Here is a 25964-nt window from a genome sequence, read left to right on the forward strand (position 1 = left end):
TCATTAGGCCTAGATGTAGGAAAAGGTCCTTGACAATGCCGACGTGATGGATCACTTGTGCCTCGGAGGCCCCTCAGATGAGCCAGTCGTCTAGATACGGAAAAACGTGTATCCGACGGCGGCGGAGGTGGGCAGCGACTACAGCCATGCATTTCATAAATACTCTTGGGGCTGTAGAGAGTCCGAACGGTAGGCCCGCGAACTGAAAATGTTGGCGGTTGATTACGAACCGGAGGAGCCTCCTGTGAGGTGTGTAGTTGGCTATGTGAAAATACGCATCTTTCATGTCGAGGGTGGCATACCAGTCTCCGGGATCCAGGGGTGGGATGATGGTCCCCAGGGATACCATATGGAACTTCAAATTTATCATGTATCTGTTGAGTTCCCGCAGATCCAGGATGGGTCTGAGACCCCCCTTTGCCTTGGGGATTAGGAAGTAGCGGGAGTAAAACCCCGTGCCCCATTCATGTTCCGGTACCTCCTCTATGGCTCCTTTGGCAAGGAGCGTCTGCACCTCCTGGAGGAGGAGCTGCTCATGAAAGGGGTCCCTGAAGAGGGACGAGGAAGGGGAATGGAAGGGGGGGCGTGAAATAAATTGGAGGAGGTACCCAAATTCCAGCGTGCGTAAGACCCAGCGATCTGACGTTATCCGGGACCACACAGGGAGGAAAAGGGAGAGGCGGTTGGAGAAAGGAGGGAATGGATCCTGTGACGATACTGGCACGATGCCCTCGGGCGCACCTTCAAAAGGAGGGTTTTGGCCCTGTGGAAGGTTTGGAGGAACCTTGGTTCTGGCCCCCTTGGTTGCCTGACTGCCTCCGGCAACCAGTTCTACCCCGCCTTCTAGCAAAGTCCTGTCACTGTCTGGGCTGAGGGTAAGAGCGGTGTGGCTGGGGGCGGAAGGGCCTGTGCTGAGTCACTGGCATGTGCATGCCTAGTGAGCGCATAATGACCCTGTTATCTTTTAGGCTTTGCAGCCTAATCGGAGAACAGGCCTTGCCCTTCAAAGGGGAGGTCCTGGATTGTATGTTGGAGCTCCGGGGGGAGGCCTGAGACTTGCAGCCATGAGATACGCCTCATAGTAACCCCAGAGGCTTGGGTCCTGGCCGCTGAGTCCGCGGCATCCAGGGAAGCCTGGAGGGAAGTCCTAGCGACCTTTTTTCCCTCGTCCAGGATGGCCGCAAATTCCTGTCGGGCGTCCTGTGGGAGCAACTCCTTGAATTTGTCCGCCGCTGCCCAGGTATTATAGTTATAGCGGCTCAGGAGGGCTTGTTGATTAGCCACGCGGAGTTGGAGTGCCCCTGCAGAATAGACTTTGCGCCCCAGCAAGTCCATGCGCCTCGCGACTTTTGATTTCGGGGCTGGAGCCTGTTGGCCATGGCGCTCTCTCTCGTTGACCGACTGGACAACAAAGGAGCAAGGAGGGGGATGGACGTATAAGTATTCATAGCCCTTGGAGAGCACCATATATTTACGTTCCACTCCGTGGGCAGCAGGTGGGACAGAGGCTGGAGACTACCAGATCGTGTTGGCATTGGCCTGGATTGTCCGTATAAAGGGGAGGGCCACTCTCGTGGGGGCATCAGATGATAAGATGTCCACCACTGGGTCCTCTTCCTCCGGGACCTCCTCGACTTGCACGTTCATATTCTGTGCCACACACCGGAGGAGGTCCTGGTGGGCCCTCAGGTCGATTGGTGGAGGGCCTACAGACGACGTTCCGGTCAATCGAGGGCTCTTCTTGTTGGACAGCCTCTGTCTCCCTTGGGATCTGGGAGTCCTGAGGCTGGACCGACACTTCCTCCGAATCAGAAGGAGGAGGGCGGCTTATTGTGGCTTCCGGCACCCGGTGTTCTGATGTGGCAGAGCGCGATGGACCTGGATGCGAACCTTGGGCCTGATGATATGCCCAAGATGTCCAGAATGCCCACTGTTGAGGTCCGTGATCCTGAGCCTGGGGCTCGTGGAATATCGCGGCGGGCACATTGGCATCTTTGTCTTGGGCATACACACTGCCCGCCTGCGAAGACATGGACGGGTGCCGGGACGGCCAGGGAGAAGCTGAAAGAGCCTGGTACGAGCCCCTTTCTCTCGCCGTTGGTGATCTCCTCAGCACCGGGGAACGGTACCTGGAGTCATACCGGTGCCGAGAGCGAGACTGGGACCTGCGACCGGCGCAGTGCCGGGAGGTCGACCTGTATCTCGAAGGTCTGCGGCGGGAACGGCTGCGAAAGTCGCAGTGCCGGGAGTGGTGCCGAGAGCTGGAGCGGTAGAGAGAGTACCGGGCTGGAGGTCGAGATGTCGATCTATGCTGTGAGTACGACCGGTACCGAATGGGCGAGCGGTGCCGGGACTGCAAGTGGCGTCGGGACCGTGATCGTCGATGAGAGCACGAACGGCGCCGGGACCTGGATCGTGATCGGTGCCAGTCTGCCGAGCCGACTGAAGGAGGCCTCATTATGGCTGGCTTGCCTCTGGAGTGTAATACCCGCACCGGCGGTGCCGGGGGTTGAGGCAGGACAGACTCAGTCATGGCTATAAGGTCCTGACTGTGGAGAATGTCTCCGGTGTAGAGGGGACCGTAAGCTCAACCACATGCCTCAGCAGGGAGCTCTCAGGGACTGGACTCAATGGCACCCGCGGGACCGGAGTCAACGGTACTGCAGCAGTCGGTACCGCAGCAGGTGCAGGTGCCGGGCGGTCCGAACAGGGCTGCGTCTGCGGCGCCGAGGGCACAGAGGTAGAGGACTTCGACCTCTTCTGCTTTGGGGAGAGAGATCGGTGCCAAGCGGGACCCTGCGCCAGAGATGGCCGGTGCTGCAGTGTTTTGGCGGTGCCGGCATGGTCCGGTGCCGGAGGAGCGTTGCTAGCAGTGTGCTCAGCGGTCGGTGCCGAGGACGGAGGGGTCAAAGCTGCCTCTATGAGGAGATTCTTTAGGCGAAAGTCTCTCTCTTTCTTTGTCCTCGGTGTAAATGCCTTGCAAATACAGCACTTATCTGTAATGTGCGATTCCCCGAGGCACTTTAGACAAGAGTCGTGGGGATCGCTTGTGGGCATCGGCTTATGACAGGCCGAGCACGGTTTGAACCCCGGTGAACCGGGCATGGGCCCCGGCACCGGGCGCGGGGAAGGGGCTAATGCCCAAACCCCGCTGAACTATATACACTACTATTTAAGAACTATCAAACTAACTAGAACTATATATAAAACCAACTATATACAACAAAGATAGCGAAGAAATAACGAGTAGCTAGGGAAGTGGAGGACAGCTAAGCCGCACTCCACTGTTCCAACGACTGACACGGGCGGTAAGAAGGAACTGAGGAGCGGTCAGGTCGGCAGGGGTATATATCCGGCGCCATGGCGGCGCCACTCCAGGGGGCGACCCAGCCGACCCACCAGGGGTTGCTAAGGTAAACATCTTCCGACAAACGTGCACGCAGCGCGCGCACACCTAACTGGAATGGATATGAGCAAGCACTCGAAGAAGAAGACTAGGTTCCATTGACTTCAATAGTTGTCAGGTGTCTAGGTACTTTTGAAAATCCCACCTAGGCACTTATCTGTATTTTAGGTGCCTAAATATCTTTTAAAAATCTGTCTCTAAGTCTATTAAAGGTCCAGTAGTACACAACCTACGTGGTCTTAGTTTTAGTCTGATAAATTAGACTCCAGTTACACTACACCTGGTCACTGACAAAAACAGTGCTTTTTGAATTATCTTTTATAATCAGAAAAAGTGACAAATCAAATTATTACAAACAAGGACAAGTTAAATGATCTAAACTGTGGAATAACATTTAAAGAATTTCTACTTTTTTAAAATTCCTTTTAAAAATCATGAAACTAGCATACATTCCCATACGCTGGAGTATTATGCTGCTAATATCCCAAAGCATAGGCCCAGTCCTGTAAATGTTTGTTACCAAACAGAATATCTACCACTGTGATGTTTGTTTATTTGACCATCAATGTGACTGTCATAAATAAACAGATCAGGGTTAAGGTCTCTTTTACCTGGAAAGGGTTAACAAGCTCAGTAACCTGAGAAACACCTGACCAGAGGACCAATCAAGGGACAGGATAATTTCAAATCTTTGTGAAGGGAAGCCTTTGTCTGTGTTCCTTGTTGGCTCTGTGTGCTCTCTTTGGATCTAAGAGAGGCCAGACATGTCTCCAAGTTCTCCTGGAGTAGTTCCTACTATCCAATAGTGAGTATTAATTAGAAAGGCGGAATAGTTGAATAATTTGATTTCTACATTTGCAATTGTGTGTTTGCTGGAGAAATATCTTTATTTCTGTTGTTGCTACTTTGCTTTTACTGAGAAAGAAAGGAGGGGGGGGGCTGGAGAGCCTCTCCAGGTTTATAGGTTAGACTCTGTGTATTTTTGCATCCTGGTAATACAGAGAGAGTGTACTTTCTTTTTTTGTTCTTTTTAATAAATTCTTTTCTTTTCTTTGGACTTGGTTAATTCCTTCTCTTGTGAAGATTCAAGGGAAGGGGAGGGGGGAAGAGTGAGTTTCTCCTGAGGGTGATTCACAGAGTTGAATCGGTGTGTATCTCTCCAAAGTGGCTAGGAGAGAGGGAAGGGGGCTGCTTCCCTGTGTGTAGAGATTCAAGGAGTTTGAATCAAGGTATCTCTCTCTCCGGAGCAGGCTGGAGAGAGGGAAGGGTGGGGGGAGGGGAACTGGCTGTTTCTCTCTCTCTCTCTGGTGAGATTCAAGGGGTTTGAATCTGGGTTCCCCAGGGGAAGCTTGGGGGACAGGCAGTGTGTTACTCACTTAAAACGTAACTGGTGGCAGCGAGAACCAGATCTAAACTAGAATTTTAGTTTAGAGGAGTCCATGCAGGTCCCCATTTTGGAACCGAACAGCTCTAAGTGGGGGTGAGACCTATGACAGTGACTATTCACAGTACTAAGCGGTATTCCCAAGAGTAAGCATTGCCCTCATATTTTAATTTTATAGGACATTCTTCTGTGCTGTTCACATAATTCATAATACATTGTTACATAACTGGAAATATGATTGCTCTCTTCATTTATAAAACCTCTTAATGGAAAAAACACCTGTCAGTTTAAAACATTTTCTATAGCTTATGTAGGGCAAGAAGAACTTGTAATCATGGGAATTGTCAAAATCGTATGCTTAGCTAAATGAATACCATTTTGTATTTTACCATAAAGTATTTTATCAAAATGCAATTAACCACCAGATTTTATATGAAATAGAAAAGAAAAATATGTTATACTTTAATAGTTAATACTGTGAACAGCATAAACAAAAAATAAGGCAACCAAAACTTTATACAAATGCAAGTCAATTTTTGAAACAACTCTGCATGCACAAACACTTGCACATGCAAGTGATAGAATTCACACAAATTCCATCACCTGCATATGACAGTGCTTAAAAAAGTGCATTCAAATAAGTTTATACACAAAGATGCATGAGTAAATAGGGGCTAAGCTGAGACTCCTTTGAAAATGACTAGTAATGACTAAACCTATAAATGATAGTGCTCAAGTCTCATAAGAGTCTTAATAATCGAGGTGTCCAATGTAATTCTAGTACAGAGTAACTCAAAGAACACTGAAGTCCATCCTCTACTACCTCTATCACACACACAGCTAACTGGCCTCATTCAGGAAGGCACTTAAACACATGCATAAGTGCTGTTCTGAATTGAGGCTCCCCCCAAAGCCTGACAGCGTGACCACTGTATTATTAAATGTGTCTTTGCCAGAGAATTTTACTAGTATTGAGGTATAAATTATAGGATTTCAAATACAGCTATATAATGTTACTTCAGCCATGTGTGACATTTTTATCATAGTTAAAGGGACATAACTAAGCCATGTACACTTAAGAAAATAAAATCATGCTACTATGCATTATTGTTCAATAACAAATAGAAATATAGACTGATTGGGTGTTATTTCCTAATGAACTTACAGAAGGATGAGAAGAGATGGAATGGAGTCTGAAGAAAAAACGCACATACATCTCACGGAATATCTGATACAATTTGGAAGGTTCATGGTACAGAAAACAAAGTGGAGCAACTGAAATGATAAAAGAATTTAATTGACTCAATGCTGTAAACTGTTAAAATAGTTCAATGAGCAAGTGCATGAAGTAGGAGGAAAAACAAGCCAATAATCTCTTTAGAATAATAAATTTATAAATTAGTTCTGATTTATTTAGAAAGGTATATTTATTTTTAATATTAGATCCTATAATTAAAAGAAATGACAAGCAAAGGTGAATGTTGTAGTCCATGTTACAACCCTATAGATTTCAAGAGGCAGAACGAACTGGATCCTGCCTATTCCATAGACCCAGCCCTGCATGAGCATCAAAAATATGTTTTGAGGATGGATAGTCCAGTGGTTCAGGCGCTAGACTGAGACTCAGGAGACCTGGATTCAATTTCGTACTCCACTACAGACTTCCTGTGTACGCTGGAAAGTTACTTTGTCTCTCTTGGACTCAGTTCCCCGTCTGTAAAATGGGAATAATAGCACTTCCCTACCTCACAGGGGTGCTGTGAGGGTAAATGCACAAAAGACAATGAGGTACTCAGACACTTCAGTTATGGAGACCATATAAGTAAGATCAGTCAAAGGATACGTGGACAGTTGCATACTCACTCTAACATCTGGATGAAAATTTACATTTACTGGGCAACCATTATGAAGTCCTTTAAATACCAGCTGATTCAAAAAATTGCTATCTAATTAAACTAAGCTGGGTAGATTTCTAAAGGGTAGTTTCAACTCTAAACATTAAGTCATTTTAAGAGCCAGTTTTAAAAACAAACCTCCAGTTAGGTAGAGAAAGTGAAGGACTCCTGGCTGTGACTTCAACATTATCAACTGTGAGGAAGTTAGGAGGAGTTTGTAACCAAGCAGTTCAGTACTTAGAAGACCCAGATTCTCTATGCCAACCAGGGTTCAAACTGGATTCCATACTCAAGTGACACTCCATCTTTTGTAGCTCAAACAGTGGAGAGAATAATGATTAAATCTGTATTGTAAATGGTAGGGAATGCAAGTTACTAAGTAGGAGTAGTACTTCTTGTGGTTCTCTCCTATTGTGACTTCCCAGGCTACCTATGCTCTTCACAACAAAAAAGCTATTGAAAGTTATCAGAAAAAGCAGAAACTTAACCAAACAAAAACATTCCATCATCATCTGAGGCAGGACCAGTTTTAATTAGTACATTTGTACCAGCTGCCTTGTCAGTTCTGAGTGTTAAAGGATTTTTCACAAAATACAGAATTCATTTGTTTCTGGAAGTCTTGTTGGCATAATGACATGTTCATTTAATCTAAACTTTTTTTAAAAAAAAAATCAGGATTTCCAGAGAAGACATACTAATGCAGTAAAGGGAAAGAGCCCAAACCATCCAGTATTAACAAGCTGCTAATGTTTTGTGAATTATTCATTGTATTCACAAAAGACATTTTTGTAATTTTCCTCTTAGCAGTAAGTCATGAACATTCCATTATATGATGCCACTCACTACCTGTCCCAGCCACGTGCTTATGCCAGTGGGCCTTTTACATACAATTCACTTTTATAAGAAACCACTCTTCACACACATTTCTTGCCTATTTGCAGCACAAAGATAACGCAGTCTGGCAAGACATCCTCTCTTCCCATTTGTGTACACTGAAATTCAATTACCATGAATGAAGCTAGCTTCTGACCTAGAGATCAGCTGCTCCAATAATAGTTCTCTGTATAGGAACTCCCACGTTAGCAAGTTACAACAAGAGCAAATGAGATCAGTCTGGACATTTTTCTAATTATGCATACACACCTTGGATACACAAACACGTGGAATACATAAATGTTTAAAATGCATAAAAGAATAGTTTACAGTTTACCAAAAATATGTGGATGGTGTGATATAAACTGTGGTTTATTTACAAAAACTATGCGGAATTATTACTTAAAATAGTAATATTTGAAAGTCATACTTACCATACATTGAAAAGCCGTGAAAAGGAATTACACCTACAAAATAAGGAAGGTTCTTTTATCCTTTTATTTTTATCTATTTATCCATATAAGTATTAATCTTTATTGCTTTTTCAAATTCCTAAACTGAGCTTTGTGCTTCACAGGAACAACTAAAGACATATTCCATATCCTGAGGAGCTTAGAGTCTTACACCCTGATCTTGCAAACACACACATGCTTAATTTAAACAGGGGTATTGCCACTGATTTCAGTGCAACTACTCACATGGTTAAAGTTAAGCATGTCCTTATGCACCTGTAAGATCAGATTAAGGACCTGATTTAGCAAAGAACATAAGCACATATTTAACTTTAAACATGCGCTTATGTGCTTTCATGAAATCAGGGCCCAACTTCAGATAAGACATAACCAGCAAGGGCCATACACTGACAAGAAGGATGGAACAGGGAGAGTTACAATAATGAGTTAATGCAGTACCCAGTAAAGACATGTAGACATCTTGGCAGTTGTGTTGTCTGTTTTCCTCTCTTTTCCAAATCATCTCACTTCCCATAGGTGACATGGCTGAAATGAGTGTTCAGAGAGGATTTGAATGAGGAGAGGGAAGTGTTTGGCAAATGGTCTAAGGAGGATGCTTCATTCTTAGGGGGCTGCATAAAAGAATACATGGAGACAGAGGTGGGAGAATGGGACAGAGGATGTGCCAAGACTGGCATCATTGCTGGAATGGAGAAGACGCAAAAGGAGACAAGGTTAGAGATACAGACCCAAGATCAGTGACGTAGGACCTTGAAAGCAAGGACAAAGAGCATGAACTTGATATAAAGGGCAATGAAAAGCCAGCAGCACGAGTCAAAAGGGAGGGGAGTTGATGTGGACAAAATGACCAGTGAGAAAAAAAGATTATAACAGCAGCAATAAGGGGAACATTAATAGCATCAATGTGATAAATATATTCATACATTCGTGTCTAAAAATCAAGACCAAATGTTCAAAAGCGGAAGCCTAACATTGGCATCTCAAAGGCATGCTTTCTAGGGGTGCTGAGCAGCTGGGGATTAGCTGGATTACGTGGTGTTCCAGTCAGGTCCCCTAAGCAAGAATCAAGAAGACTGAAATATGAGCTGCTATCCCGACTCTATGCCATCAGAATATTCCCCCACATAGAGAATGCTCAAGTGGCTAATAAAGCTAGAATTAACCTGGCTTTGCAGTGACACAATGCAACATAACCCAGTGTAAGGTTCTAGCCCAATAACTCTAATTTCATTATACTACTGGCTAAGGTTCACTCTTATTCTGCTTATTTGTTAAGTTTAGCTTATTTTTACATTGCAAAAAGTAGTAATTTTCCCATCTTCCACCAGAGGAGGCAATAGTATAACTCTTACCATTTGGTGGATAAAAAACTGCATATTCTTCCATGCCAAGTTTTCCTGTGAATAAGCAGACATGGGTTTAAACACTCAAATGGTAAAAAAGTCTATTTAGAAACATGAACTTTATTTACTTTTCAGTAATATCATTAAAAAAGTTCATTAATGATGATTTTTTTTAATCATTTTATATTGACCACAAGCATGCAAATCTTTTCACATGAGTCATATAGTAAAGTAGATAAAGTGTTCCTCAAATGTAAAACGCAGACGTAACACAACAAAGGAGATTGACAAACAATAGAAGGGAGATGAAGGATAAGGAGGAGTTCAATAATAGGATTGTTACGTTTTGTGTTTCGTTAAATAAAAATTAATAAAAAAGAGCATAACTGACTCACTCGTGGGCCTTGCAGACAAAAGTGAGTTTTCAGAGGGGATTTAAATGAAAAGGAGAGTGCCTTGGCAGACCAGAACAGAGAGAATGTTCTGTGCATAGGAACAGCACTTAGTAAGGTGCAGAAATGTTAGTAAGAGGAAAAGGAAATTGTTGCATTAAGGCTGAATCACTGGAAGAGTGGAGAGGTACCAGAACTGAATTACTTTACCTATTTTTCTTTCAAATCTTAAAATCCCTATTGCTCCAACAAGCCCTTTTTTAAAATCTAATATCAGTGCCAACAACAAAAAATGAACACACATTTTCTTCTATTTCTCTGCAAAATGAGTATGTGCTAATACTATACAAAATTATTTTTAGGCCCACAATAAAAATATCAACCATCAATTTTGAGGCATACTTCAGTGCTTTTCTTAAACACAACTGCACCTATTTTAAAAGAGGTTTTTAATTTCTTTTCTATAGTTTTAAGATAACAGAGAACATTCAACTAGAACAGATATATAAGTTATTTAAATTCATGGTTTAAAAATCTTAATAAATGATTACTTGTTATGATAAGAAAAAGGATCTCTTTGAATATTATATGTTTTCATCTCTTGTTCTTTGCATTTTGCAAATGTTATAAAGTAGGATCCTGGAGGTGACAGAGAGAGATATTGTCAAATCCAGCAGGAAACCAAGAAAATCTGTGTCACATTATATAGTTTCCTGTACAGTAGAACCTCAGAATTATGAACACCTTGGAAAAGGAGGCTGTTCATAACTCTGTAACGTTTGTAACTCTGAACAAAATGTTATGGCTGTTCTTTCAAAAGTTTACAACTGAACATTGACTTAATACAGCTTTGAAACTTTACTATGCAGAAGAAAAATGCTGCTTTTAACCATCTTAATTCAAATGAAATAAGCACAGAAACAGTTTCCTTACTTTGTCAAAAAAAAAATTTAAAAAACTTTCCCTTTATTTTTTTAGTTGTTTACGTTTAACACAGTGGATGTACTGTATTTGCTTTTTTCTTTTTTCTTTTTTTTTTTGGTGGTCTCTGCTACTGCCTGATTGCATAGTTCCAGTTCCAAATGAGGTGTGCGGTTAACCTGTCAGTTTGTAACTCTGGTGTTCGTAATTCTGAGGTTCTACTGTACTAGGGAACCAACAGAACTGGATCAAAAACTTTCCTATTTAGCAGTGGCCAACTGTATACACACAGGCATAAACCCTGTGGGAAGAGAAAGTTTGTCTACTTAATGGAGGACTTAGTTACAATTAATCTGATTTTTAGATGTAATACTATCATATAAAGAAGAAATTTAACCACAAATACATTAAAATATGGCTATTTGAATATACTGAGATTATATACACACACATATAAAATATACAATCATACACAACACATACATAATGGTGATCTACATGGGATAACTTTCAGGGACTTATTATAAGCTGCAGTATCATGTACATTCTGTCCACTAATTCATTGGAACTAGAACCTGTTCTAAACTTCTAAGAAGGTTCAAACATATGCCATTTTTTAAAATGACTCTGCTAAGAAACTCTCTCATCCTTCACCAAACGGTGGAGTTTCTCAATAAAATTACACTGAATGGAAATCCAAAATGGTCAACATTCAGTTTTGCTCCAATGGTAACTTTAATCTAGTATCTCATGAATGTACTAGCAATGAGAGTATACGATTTGGAAAGCTGGGAGTCTTCTCTTTCCAAGACTACATACACCACTTGCTCTGGGCCCCCCTGGCACGTGACGGCCCAGAGATATTTGGACGAAAGTTTCATAGGTTTATAAAATGTATTTGTTATATTCTTCTGTCCTTCCAAGTACCATGCAGTTAAACTCAAGCGGTGAAATCGTGGCTCTATTAAAGTCAATGGGAGTTTTTCTTTTATAAAGTAAGGAGCATATACAGAATACACGATAGTTTGACAGGGTAGGATTTTATTGGCACTCATTTAGAGTATCTAAAGTAACTTGCTCATGACTTCTCCATTCATGAGTAATATAGCTAATTATCCCAAACTTATGTCAATGAAACTTTACACCATTTACTGTCTGTATACAGTAAAAGCTTTTTTATGTGGCATGTTGGAGGAATGGGGGGGAGAGGGGCACCAGTAAGTGAAAAATTCCAGTTAATTAACAGGGAGGGAGTTTGGGTGTGGCAGGGGGTGCCGGCCCACCCCACCCCAAGTGCTGGCTCTGAGCTCCCATTGGCAAGGAGGCAGCGTGCAGAGCCGCCTAACTGCACCTCCACCTAGGAACAGCAGGGACAGGTCAGTGCTTGCGAGGAGCCGCTCGAGGTGAGCGCCCCCCATACCCAGCACCCCGAAATCCCTCATGCACCCCAACCCCCTGCCCTGAGCCCCCTCCCACACCCAAACTCCCTCCCAGAGCCCACACCCCACATATTAGATGAAGAGCTGGACAAGAGACTGTGAGTGGGACAGAAAGTGCAGAGGGTAAGGGTAGGATATGATGGACAAAGAGATTAGGACAGGGACAAGGAGCCGGGGGTGGGGAAGAGATAGGTTGCAGGGGGGATGAGGCAAGGGGTCAAGTTTGGGGTGAGGAAACACATAGAAGAACACACTCCTCTCCAGAGCCTGGAATGGAACGCAGATTCCTTAGTCCTCTGCTGTCAGCAAATATCAGTGAAAATCTTGACAAAATGTCCCATCCCCCATAGTACTTGTCCACACAGAGGATGACAACCTGCTACTGCAATCAGTTACTCCATTAGCTCAAGTGGCAGAGGTCTATATAGTGGATCTCAAGGTTCCAACCCTGCTGATGACCCCTGTAGGTGTCAATATGATGACATATGATGGAATTTGTTTTTTCAGTTTGCTTTTTTAAAAACCTAGGAAATTACACATAAAAAAACCCCTAAGTTAAAATAATATTAAGGTAAAGAACTCCAAAATCAGGAAACACGAGAATTAAGATTGCCCGTGCATATGTGTATTCAGTATTAGATAGTCTTCAATTACATGATCATATATTTCATGCTTTCTCTAATGCTGACCCTCACGCCTGGGAGAAATTCCCTGTAATATCTTCAAAACTAACATTAGCTTCTTCCAGAACCCTCCATAAAACTCTCCTTTGTCAATAGGCCTATGTAAAATTGACAAAAGCTACACTGCTGGTATGCTGAGACTGCAGACTATCCTGCTGATCAATATTGTCTCATTATTTCTTTGTACTCATCCTTTGGTCTGCCTGTATCCACCTGTTGTCTGTCAGACTGTAAACTCATTGGGACAGACAGATAATGCTTTTTTGTTCTGTGTTTCTACAGCACCTAGCGCAATGGTGTCGTGGTCCACAACTGGAGACCCTATGTGCTAATACCAGTAAAACAAACAAATAAATATCCTGATATAACATGACCTGATATAACGGGGGTTCGCATATAACACGGTAAAGCTCTGACATGCTACTCTGAGCAGCGTGTTAAGGGTGCCAGACCAGGCCAGGGCTGAAGGGTTTGATAAGGGGCAGAGGGTCTCAGGAGCGGTCAGGGCTCCCTCCTCGCACAGGGTCTGGGGGGCAGGAGCTGTGGGAGGGCACTTTTGGGGACCCCGCAGTCCCAGAGTGGCCCAGAGGATTAGCGGGGGGCTGGGAGCAGCCCACTCTGCTTCCCTTACCCCGGCCCCAGCCATGTCGCTTGGGGGAGGGGGTTTGGGGGAAGGGATCCCCCCCACACTCACCAGCAGTGGCAGAAGCGGAGCAGCCCGGCCCCAGCCCAAGCTCACTCCACTCCACCAGCTCCCAGCTGCAGTGCTCCACTTCTTGCCGCAGGTGAGTAAGGAAGGGTGTCCTTTCCCCAACCTACCCGCACTCACCTGCCCAGAGGGAAATGGAGCAGCCCAGCCTCAGCCAGCTCCACTCCGCTAGCTCCCAGCCGTGGCGCTCCACTTCCCGCCGGGCAGGTGAATGCAGGACCTTTCCCCAGCTGCCCTCCAGCGACACGGCTGGGGCCGGGGCAAGGAAAGTGGAGTGGGCTGGGGCCACGTCGCTCCGCTTCCCGCCACAGGTGAGTGCGGGGGGCATCCTTTCCCCAACCTCCCTTCACTCACCGATGGTGGGAAGCGGAGCGCCGCGGCTGGGATCTGGCGGAGTGAAGCGGACTAGGGCCGCACTGCTCTGCTTCCCGCCACTGCCGGTGAGTGCCTGTCAGGGGGCAGGAGGGTGGATAGGGGTCAGAGCAGTCAGGGGACAGGGGGGTTGGGTAGGGGTGAGGTCCTGGGGGTGATTAGGGAGGGGGCGGTCAGGGAACAAGGAACGGGGGAGGGCAAAGCAAGTTTGATATAACGCGGTCTCACCTATAACACGGTGAGATTTTTTGTCTCCCGAGGACCGTGTTATATCGGGGTAGAGGTATAATTATAGTATTTTCCCTGCCTCAGTTGGCTCATTCTGTAAACTGAATAAGGCAGGGGTTCTGTGGAAAAAATAGTATATGATCATGTAATTAAAGACTGTTTCATAATGCACATACATAGGCAATCTTAATTCTGACATTTCCTAATTTTGAGTGTTTAACTTTGTGATCTTAACTATGTTCATCTAATGTACTTTTTGTGTGCATATGTAATATACACAAATTAAGTCCACAGAGATTTGCTTTTTTGGTATACTACATGCTGCAATCAACACTACTCTTCATATTATCTTACACAATACTTTTTCTTTACCTCGTATGTATGATTTGGGTGGAGTAGCGCTATTGTAAGAAAAGTGCTCCAGTATTGATGTATCTCGGGAAAAACAGAGTAGTACCTGCAGAAAGCAAAGTAAAAAAACATCAGCTGACTTGCTCGATGAACAAAAAACAGGGTCAAACACAAAATTATGCACTGGCTGTTTTCATTTTAAGATCTTCCATATTGAATGCTATAGAGTTAATAGCGAAAAAACTCTTACGAGACTATTTTAATTTTTGAAACACATTATGATCCAAGATTTCTAGGTTTGTATTTTCAGACCAGTGTATGCCAAGATGTGTGTGTAAACCATTTGTGTATGCAGTTATATGTATGCATGTAACTGACCATTTACATGTCTAGCAGGCCATTTCAATACCCAATTACCATGATTGACGGCCATCATACTAACTGCATAAACAAATGAAGAATGTGCATTTTTGTGTATGTGCAGTTCCTAACATTCTCCATCAGACACAGAGCCTTTACAGAACATCTTGATATTGTATATTCTCAACATTCACTTTATTATGAAACAACACAATGGGAAAATACCAGATTAGGAAGACAGCACTATATCAGCCACCATCAAAAAGCATATTTAGTGTTTAATAGTTGAGGATAAGAACACAAATATATCTGTACATGGGAGATCATTCTAGATTCTGAAGAAGGAAATCCTGGAATGGGTATAACTAGGGTGACCAAGTGTCCCGATTTTATAAGAACAGTCCTGATATTTGGGGCTTTTTATTATATAGTCGCCAATTACCCTCCACCCCCGTCCTGATTTTTCACACTTGCTCTCTGGTCACTCTAGGTATAACAATAATAAAAGATGAAATGTATGAATCTGAAGTTATAGAAAAATTGTGTCATATTAAGTTATATATTTCAAGATCTGAATGTTATCATGCAATCAAAGTTTGAATCATCATAAACATATACAAGGTGGCAGAGTTAAAGTTGAGTTTGCTGTTTCTTGACTTGAGTGCTTCTCTCTGCAACTTTAAACATTCTTTAATATAGTTTCTAATAGGGGAATATTTTTAATCTGGACTACAATTTTAAAAAAAGATCAAAAATGTTTTAAATGTTGTAGTGCTGTTTCATTACATATTTTCTGTTTAACAAAATAAACTGTTTTTTCTTTGAATAAATTATTGTGAATAGTTTTCAAATAAATTGGTCAAAAACAAAACATGCAAAATTGTGACTTTTGCAAACAACTTGCACTTCTATTTGAAAACAGATAATATTCTTTTTGTGATAACATTTTACCGTTTTTGAATCCCAAACTATTTCTCATATTTAAACATCTTTTTAAAAATAAACAATCTATCTTAAATATTCTAAATTAAATATTATTATTGAGTAACTCACAATCATCTTCAAACTGTAACCATACACAGGCAAAGTTAATACTTAGTATATGTTAACTGCTGTGGGAGAGACTAATCGAAAAAGGAAATAAACAATGTTCCCCAGTAGGAAAAAGAATCTAACATTTATCTGCAGCCCTGTCTTAGGAATTCTCGTGTCTGGAAGTTTTAAAATCAAGACTGGATATCTTTCTAAAAAGTATGCAATAGCTCAAACAAAGTTATGGCTTGCTATGGAAATTACTAGGTGAGATACTTTGGGCTGTGTTCTGTAGGGAGTCAGACCAGATGATCATAATGGCCCCTTCTGGCATTAAAATCTATTAATACTGTGTCTCAAAGACAAAAGAAATAAAGCCAAAAGAAAACCATGATAACACAAGCTCTTTTTAAAGTATACAAATATTTGACAAACTAACGAGGGGTGTTTAATTTTCTTCTTAATTTTGGACTGATAGTATAACCACTAAATTCAAGGGATAAACCTAAAGTAATAAAATCATAGGGCATGTGATAAAGAGGAATTTTACAATGGATGTCAATGGAGCTGAATTATAATGTAGGGGAGTTATAAAGTGGTAAAAATGTAATACAGAAATCACACTAATGCAAATAACTGAAAATGATCAACTTTATCTCACTGTATTCTTCACACAAAGGATTATTTATGACTAGGGGCCTACCAAATTCGTGGCTGTGAAAGTCAGGTCATGGACTGTGAAATCTGGTCTCCCTTGTGAAACTGGTATCCGGCTACCCAGTTCTGAAGGCAGAGTGGAGAGCGATGGCAACTGGCCAGGCACCCAGCTCTGAAGGCAGCACCACTGCCAACGGCTGTACAGAAGTAATATGCAATCCTACACTTCTGTGCTGCTGCTGGTGAGCTGGGCACCTGGCCAGCAGCCTCCACTCTCCGGCCACCCCGCTCTGAAAGCGGAGCAGATAGCAGCTTCTCCCGCGGCCCAGCTTGAGGCAGCGCCACCGCCAGCAACAGCAGAGAAGTAAGGATGGCAATACCGCAACCCCAAATAGGCTTGCCATCCCCTCTTGGGTCAGGGTCCTCAGTCTGAGAAATGCTGCAGAGAAATCACACATTTTTTGTAGGCTGGTCACAGCATAAATAGCAAATGTCTGCGAAAAATATGTGATTGCACCACAATTTAAGTAGACCCCTATTTATGACTAAATGAGAACCAACGGTACAACTCAATATTATTAATTATGATGATGATGATTATTATTACACCTCTACCCCAACAGAACGCGACCCGATAGAACACGAATTCAGATATAATGCGGTAAAGCAGTGGTGAGCCCCAGGCCCTTTAAAGCGCCACCTGAGCCCCACTGCTTTACCACGTTATATCCGAATTCATGTGGAGCCCCAGGTCCTTTAAATCAACACCCTAGCCCTGCTGCCGGAGTTCTGGCGGTGATTTAAGGGGCCCGGGGCTCCCCGCAGCGGCTGGAGCACCGGGCCCTTTAAATCACCGCCAAGGAAGCCGGTCCATTCCGGCATGGCGTACTGGCTCTTGCCGGTACGCTGTACTGGACCAAACCCGATATAATACGATTTCACCTACACCTCTACTTCGATATAAAGCTGTCTGCAGGAGCCAAAAAAATCTTACCGTGTTATAGGTGAAACTGTGTTATATTGAAGTTGCTTTGATCCACCGATTGTGCAGCCCCGCCCCCCCGAGCACTGCTTTACTGTTATATCCGAATTCGTGTTATATCGGGTCGCGTTATATCGAGATAGAGGTGGATAAGGTGGTGAGATTTTTTTGGCTCCTGAGGACCACGTTATATTGGGGTAGAGGTGTATTTAATCTTTATATTATCATAAGCCCAGATGCTCCAGACAGGATCAGGGCCCCACTTTTGGTGCCATACAAACCTAAGAGGTAGACATCATCCTTTCCCCAAAGAGTTTGCAATCTCAGAATAACTAATTCTGCCAAAAAATGAAAGACTAGACAGACAACTGATTCCTACATCCCTTTTAAGCTGTAATTTTCAGTGTTCAAATTCTCTTACTTAACCACTTATCCCTCTCACTTATTTGGAATCAGCAAATAATATGCCATAGCAGAGTGATTCTTAAACTGGTCTATGGAGCCCCTTCTTGGTGGTCTACAGAATGAAACAATCTGAGAACTAGTTGAAGCTGAAGATTAGGTAGGAAATGAGGCTGTCTTTAGGAGATATACTTCTTTTACAAACCATTTTGCAGAATGGAATAAAGTACTAAATGGAATTCGACAGAAGGAGTAATCAGAAGTTTAGCGTTGTTTTTCTAATCTTAGAATCAAATTTAGCTCTGCACTTTTTAAAAGAGCACACATGGATTTAGCTAGGTGACTGTTGTTGAAGTCATTGGAGATTATGTGGCTAAAATCAAATACTTTCTGAGGTTTTTGTTTCTTTGAATTCCTACAGTCACATTCATCTTTATTACTCAAGACTTAAATGTTGAAAGGAAAACCTTCAAATGTGGCTATGTACTGAGAAATGACTATGCAAAAATGTCATCAGATTTAGCATATTTGCTGTCCTATGTCACTGAGTGACAAACTTCCCAGCACTGATAGAGACAAGCTTTTATATCTGTCATCACTGTAGAGCCAATACAAAAAATTATTCTTTCTTCTTCATGACTGTCAGATAACTACTAACTGTAACATATTTATTGAGCCAAAAGAACAGTTTGATTTCATCTCCCAACCTGAGATGCTAAGACTGACAGAAAAATTATCTTCTATGTATATTTTTCTCTGTTTAGGAGTCAGAAGTATTTGAGACTGAATAAATATGGATACCTGGAATGTCATTTTTATGAAGTCTCTTTTCAGAGTATAAATCACATTTTAATTCACATATATTTTTATTTGAAAACTGTAATTGTACTTTTAATTGAGATTAAATAGAGATATAATTTCAAATGGACACTTAAAAGAAATGTGTAAAGTTTTATATATTCAGATATATTTAAATAAATATATTTAAAATTACAAATGTATATATTTTCTACAAGCAGCATTAAGCACAGTTTCTTGGTTATTTTTTCCTCCAGACCCTAAGCACAGATTTACATAGGGCACATTCTTCAAAAAGGCACATATTTAGTTTCATGTAGCTATAAAAAACAAAATTAAACAAGCCCACCCTAACAACTGTGACTAATCAAGCTGAAAGTGCTGTGAAAATGGTAAGTTTGCTCCATGACATTTATGTTGACACTGCAATCAAATACACATTAGGAAATTCATGAATGTAATCTCCTTCCATTTAAAAAGATTTAAAGGGAAGTAATGTAGATAATTCCATGTAAATTAACTAGAAATTATTTGCTAGAAATAATGTTAGAAATTATGAAAATGACATTGCTATATCCACACAATACTATATTTATAATTACTATGTTTTTTATTTTTAAAATATTTAACCACTTCATTACCCATTACAGTAATGGGTATTGTCAAGCAACATTTTTATTTTTAAACTAAGATTTTGACTATTCTTCTCAAGACTTAGTCAATTTGTGTGCCCTTCAACGCTACTTTAAAAAAAAAAGAAAGAAAAGCTTATAACTACTAGAAAAATAAAGAACAGGCTGGCTTCATCTCTTTTATGTTGTTGTATTGAAAAAACAAAAAGTAGAATCATTTCCAATTTGGGGGCTTCTGAATAAGTCTTTGTCTCCTCCAATACACTCCCATCCAAGTGTCTTGCTCAGCTTCTAGACTAGTCTTGTTCAAATTCAGAAATATTCTATTAGATAATACAAGGGACTTCAGAAAGTCAAGGGCATTGACAAAGGAGAGTGAGTGACCCTGGTCTTTCTACAGCATAAAGGTTACTTTATATAACTAATATCCAGAAAGTGATATTATTTATTCTTTGTATTGAAGTAGCATCTACAGCCTTCAATTAGGGGCCCCATTATGCTAGGTGCAGTTCAAACATGTACAAAAACACAGTTCGTTCCTCCTCCAAAGATGTTACAGTCCAACAAATACATACTTTCATCTTTTATAAAGGAGAACTAGCTACTTACCTGATATAAATAATCCTCAAATACAAAATAGTAGTCATCATTGCTTGCTGTCAGCTTTACATCCTAAAATTAAAAAAAAACACAGCAGTTTGGCACTGAAAGATAATTTTTTCATTTGGGTGATGCCTGCAGAATCTAGACCCAGCATAGTGGTTAAGGACATTGTTTCAGCATTAGTGAGTTTCCTGTCACTTATCAGCTGATGTCATACTCATACACAGACTTCATATTTATAATTACAACACAAAACACTACAGTGGTTTGATTACAATCATATTCTGGACTAAAACTCGGAAACGAAAAGCTCTGCCCTTGGTGTTTATTCAGACCAGCATCAAACAAAAAGCATCCTTGAGTCATCATTAACTACCCACCCCAAACACCAGCAGTTTAGGGCTCAATCCTGCAGACAAATTCTCTGTGTTCTTGTGGGGATTTTTAAATAATGACTGGATTCTACAATTGTCATTCATGCTAAAAAGAGGTTACTTACTTGTAACGGGAATACCTGAAGATGGACTTCACACATTCACACACTCGTGGGATGCATTGGCTGGTGCAACTTGGACTGTGGAAACTTCTCACACCAGTGCCTGTTGGGTGCTCACACATCCCTACTGCTGCTCCTACCCCTCCCCTCAATGTTTGTGAGCATTCTGAGAGCGAGGCTATAATAGGGGGCATGGTGTCCCGTCTCAGTTCCTTCTAGCCCGCGGCAGAGTCAATATTTCATTAGCACTCTGAAGAAGAGGGGAAGGTGGGCAGGGAGTGGGAATGTGCAGCGTCCGTCTCAAAGAATTCCAGTTACAAAGTAAGTAATCGCCATTTCTTCTTCAAGTGTCCTCTGCATATACTGAGTCATGGGATAGTTTGGCAACCAGCACCCCATGACTGGATGGTGGGATTCAGTGTCCTAACTGAATAAGGATTGTATGGCCCTGCTGAACTGAGCATCCAATCTAATGAATAGTATTTTGGAAAGGTGTGACTAGAGCCTCAAAGTAGCAACCTTACATATTTCACCAATCAGAACATTTCTGGACATGCTAGAGAGGTAACCACTGTGCAAGTCAAGTACGTCTATAAAAGATGTGTGCCATGCCTGTGTGGCTCCTTGTGTCCAGGCGCAGCAGTGCAGGTGTACCCTGCCTTAATTTCCCAGATTAGGTTGTCAATAAATTAATTAGGTTCACAGCGCCCCCATCCACCGCTGTCTCCGCACACCTTCTGAGGGTCTGATTTATTAACAGAAAGTTCAGCAGACACATAAGACAGACTTTCACCCAAGCTTCCCTGATAGCAGGGAGGCAAACTCCATCTGAGTTTATTAGTCCCACCTGAGTCTAGCAAACCCATGCCCAGGCTCATTACCCACAAGGCACTCTGGATGATGCCTTCCCTGTAACTAAGGCCTCTGCAGGGCTTTTGTGTTGAATACAAATCCTCACCTGGCAGCATGCAGCTCCTCACAGGCTGGGCCTTCTGGAGCTATCTAGGAAGTCCCTCAATAAATTCCTTTTCCTGAGGATTCTATTGCTGTGTTCCCTGGGAGCATCTCTCCCTTACAAGCCTCCTAGCGGCACCTTCCTCCAACTGAGCATTGGTAGCTCTGCCAGAGCTAGCAGACTAAAAATAACAGCATGATTATGGTGGAAGGTCAGTGCCTTGTGCTAGCTTCCCAAGTATGTATCCAGGGGGTCAGGCAGGATAGTCTTATCTAAAACTGGGAGACACACCTTACACTCTGAATTAGAACCGAAAATATCAAAAACTAGGTGAGAAGTCTCCTCTAAAACAACTGACAGGAGCGTTAATATTGTAACCATTCTACCCATGAGATAATTAAATTGCAAATGCTCCAAAGGTGAAGAGACTGCAGCATTACCAACATTCGCATCAAGAGAAGAATCATTCTCAAGCTCTGGTTGTAACTGCTGATATTCCATTTGAATTACAGGCTTCTCTTCTTCAGATAAAGCATCCAGCACTATAGTGGGAAAGTGCTCTCTGTAAGTAGATACAAAAACTGGATCCAAGAGTCTCGGATCTGAGGTCTGAACCTTTTCCTACCTCTAGTCTGAGATGAGTGCCTATGCTGGTAAGACTGAGAAGGTCTCTGTGATGCCTAGGCAATAGGCAATATGGCCACACAGCGCAACTGCCACTAACCCAACTATGGCAACATTTCATAGGACAAGATTATCCACACAGATCATATCTAGTTGTATAGTCAGGTTTTTGTGACTGAAAGCTCAGTGGAACATTAGAGTTACTGATGTGATCCAATTCTTCTTCTGATTGTGGATATGATCTCAGATCTGACAATCACACTATTGGCAAAATAACTGATCCTGGCATCTATTCTAAACAATGGAGTACAATGGTGCGGAGGGGAACCTGGCTGACTCTTAGGGAATACCAAGATAGATCCCTCAATCTCTTCCTCTCATCTGGTGTAGAAGGATGACTCACAATAGCTTTCTTCTTCTCTCCCATATGAGATGAATCATTCAGATCTGGGAAACACTCCAACTGCGGCTCTGTGTGCACCTGAGCCATAGGAACCAGATGTACTGGCAACTAGAGTTACAGAAGTTTTTTCAGATCCGATGCAACCCTCTGAACTGAGGAGAGATCCTTTGGGAGAGGTTTTCTCCGTTATGGATCATTTGTTCTCTTTGGCTTCAGAACAGTTAGGCTCTGATCTTGCTCAGATAGATCTGAGGAATCCCCAGCATGTGGCTCTGTGTCAGCCTTTGAAGCATGCTTAGCCTTGATATTTTCTTTCTTGGAACCAAGGTTTACTGGATCTAATGTGGCTTGGCTCTCATGTCAGAGGCCACAACCAATCAAGGTTTTAAGTGCTTCAAAGCTAGATACTGATAATGCCTTGGAACCAGAGCCCAGCTCACAGACCAGTGCCTTTTGCACTGCAAGGTCTGGAAGGTTCCAGGCATTATATCAGTTTCCTGTCCTTAAGCTTGGATTCTTTAGCAGAGTTGGAGCAGACAGGCTTCGCAGCCGGTGCTTCTTGTGACAGTAAGGCTTGTGGCTATTCTGCCGCTCCTTACGTGCTCACAGGGTAAAGGTGCTGAAGTTTGAGCATCTTGAAGAAGAGTGGCCTTCATCCAGGCATGCCATCTAAACAACTAGCGTGAGCATCTGATGCTGGAAAGACCACATGATATCTCACACACACACACACACACACTCTCTCTCTCTCTTACTTACTTACTTAATATCTGGTTATTTCAACTTTGGATCCACCATGGAACCAGAAGTCAGAATCAAAGAGCTAACTACTATTAACTAAATATATCCTATAACTAATATTAACTGTACTAACGCTAAAGCTAGACTAGACTAAGGTACTAAAATCTTATTGAGAGAAGGATCTGGATTCAAAGCATCTGGAGAGGTTCACATCTTCCCGCTCCTGCAGTTGGAAGGAAATGAGGCAGCACAGAGCACCACACCTCCTTTCAGAGCCTTACCCGTAGAACATTCAGAAACACTGAGGGAGGGATAAGAGGGAGATGTGAACTCCAAAGAGCACTGCTACAAGAAATTTCCACCATCCAGTCTGCAGCAGGCAGCACATCCCATGAATGGGAATATGTAGGGGACACTCAAAGATGAGCACACTTTATTCCCATGCTCCACATAACCAGAACATTTGTGTTTTCTTTATACAGAGTTATTGCTTTGATCAGTAAATACTCACTAATTAATGAATTACTCACTTTGTAAATCAGGCTGTCCACTAAAAGATCATGCTGAATCACATTGGACTTAAGCTGTTCGTAGTACAAAATGTCCTAAAATGAAATAAATATTATTAATCATTCTTCAGTCTGAAATAAAGCCCTATTTATACTTATAAGTAAAATAAATGCTGATAGCTACATAGGAGGGCATATTAGTGAAAAGAAGGAAAAATTATAAAAAGAGGTTCATATTGCCTGTAAATACCATTTGAAATATCCTTCCCCCTACTGTCAAGAGATACATTCCATTGTTCATCCTAAATTTCCTCCATAAAACAAGTAAAAAAAACTAGGGAAGATGCATGACGATCCACATAATACAATATTATTGCTTAGTTGTATGTTAGGAGACACACAAAAAATGAGAATGAAGGGAAGAGTTTGGACAAAATTGGAATATCTCAGTCTTCCAAACTTTTGCTCTCTCTAGAGCCAAGCCTGCTTGAAAGTTCTGAAAGAACTGTTCTGATTCTTCTCTCCACCACCTTTTATTTTCATGCACTTCTGTTTTTATGGGTCCCATCAAATCTTGTTTAATATTAGTAATGTTAATATCAGTTAGAACTAAGTCAGGCATTTGGATACAATATGAATATCCAAATATTTAAACCTACAAAAAGCCAGTCTAAAAATAGTATAAATGTCAAAAGAAGATCATATTGAAGAAAGGTTCAGACTTTTCCATGTTCATCTTAAATCACCTGGTTACTCCCTAAAGTCTGTGGAGAATATACTGGGGTGCACCAAAGAGGAAGTGTCCAGGAAGGAATCACTCTTCTGCTTTTGCCCATGTTGCCCCCTATGAGTGGGAAGAGCTCCCTGCAAAAATCCACAAAGCCACTTTCTCCTCTTTTAACTCCCTCCTTAAAACTTACCTCTGCCATGATGTCACCAAGTGAATATGGCTTTACAAGGATTATGGTTTTACAAGGATTTTTAAATAATCCAGCTGCCCTCAGCTCCTTCCCTTCCACAGAACCCTTCTAGCTTCAGTGGGACACATTCAAACAGCTTGAATGATAAAGGCCCTAGACAACATTCGCTGGCTGATTTCTTGTAAGTGCTGCAGCAGAAGTGGTTCTTTCAAGCAAGGGACCTGAAGAGTGAATAGGTAGTGGCCTTACGAGTAAGTGTGGAGAAAACATTTGCAAGCGGCAGCATGCAAGAAAATAAGAAAGTGGTGGGAAATAGTGGCTGTTCTTTTCATATGAGTATTAACATGAGGGTGGGAAGAACAGCATGCTCAATTAAACCAATTCCATAAACTGAGGGACCAATTAAAACTAGGAAATTCTGAAACTAGGAAAAATACCGTGTCCATTTCATGTTAATTGAAAATAGCTCAGGGGAAAATATATTTTCATTTTTCTTTCCAATAAAGGGCAAATAAAAGTAATAAATCAGAATTTTGTTAAATATTTCCTTTAAAGAAGTTCAGACATAAAATGTTCACAAAATGTAAATGATTCAGGATATGTACTAATTGTGCTTTAAAAAAAAAAAGCTTTGGACAAAAAGTTTTACTATTCATGTTTAAAGCCACTATTTTGAAGCAGACACTGTAATCTAATTAAGGAACACAGTCAAATTCAAAATCACTGTCTGAATTTTTTGTTACTGCTATTACAAACAATGAACTACATTTACCATAAAACAGAAGGATTTAAGAAAAAATATCCCTATCTTTTCAGTTTATTTTGTGCATTTGAAAGCAGTGTGTCTGTTTCACTGTTTCCCCTTGTACAGGCAGACACACTTTGCCAATGGGTCATCCTCTTGTGGTCTGAGGTTGCGCTACAAACAAGCCTGCCTCAGATTCCCCTTAAATAGACTTCTCAAATAAACTTCAAAGGCTTTTTTGTTCAATAATGCCCCTTCTCCCAGCATGCAATTTATTGACATAAGACAAAAAGCAAAACTCAGTCCTGGGGTTTCTCTTCTCCCCATGAGTCTGCGCTTTGCAGCTCTTCCCTGCCTTGGCAAGCTATTCTCAGCCCTACCTGGCTGCAGTCTTTTTTTACTCCCGTGGAATCTGCTTTCTTTCCAGCCAATTCCACCCCTCCTTGGGTGTCTGGTTTTATCAAAAACAAATAAAAATAAAGTCTCTTCAAGTCGATCTATTTACTCTCTTATCAGGGATCCTCCTAGGCTTTTCCTGTCTACAGACTCACTCCCAAATCCCAGGTCTCTCTTTTGGAGCCTACTCACTCCTAACGGCCTCTGTATTCCACTCTGGCTTCCCTGAGCATCCCCACT

General features: G+C 42.0%; 1 protein-coding gene across 4 annotated transcripts in view; it reads right to left on the minus strand.

Moving 5' to 3' along the window:
- The window catches only part of TBC1D19 (TBC1 domain family member 19), an 89812-nt gene that overhangs the window by 8780 nt on the left and 55068 nt on the right, over positions 1–25964 (minus strand). For 3 of the 4 annotated variants that reach the window (XR_005599776.1, XR_005599775.1, XM_039542413.1), the window contains exons 12-18: positions 23685–23759; positions 19942–20004; positions 14491–14575; positions 9384–9428; positions 8470–8556; positions 7993–8025; positions 5956–6065 (exon numbers count right to left, since the gene is read on the minus strand). Coding sequence is in view for 2 of the 4 variants with exons in the window: in XM_039542413.1 (XP_039398347.1) it covers positions 5956–6065; positions 7993–8025; positions 8470–8556; positions 9384–9428; positions 14491–14575; positions 19942–20004; positions 23685–23759 (498 nt within the window). In the remaining 2 variants the exon portion in view is untranslated. The remainder of the gene's footprint in view (positions 1–5955; positions 6066–7992; positions 8026–8469; positions 8557–9383; positions 9429–14490; positions 14576–19941; positions 20005–23684; positions 23760–25964) is intronic. The other variant, XM_039542414.1, reaches the window with a different exon arrangement.

Source organism: Mauremys reevesii, linkage group 5 (assembly GCF_016161935.1).
Source record: "Mauremys reevesii isolate NIE-2019 linkage group 5, ASM1616193v1, whole genome shotgun sequence".
In the NCBI taxonomy this organism is placed as follows: Eukaryota; Metazoa; Chordata; order Testudines; family Geoemydidae; genus Mauremys; species Mauremys reevesii.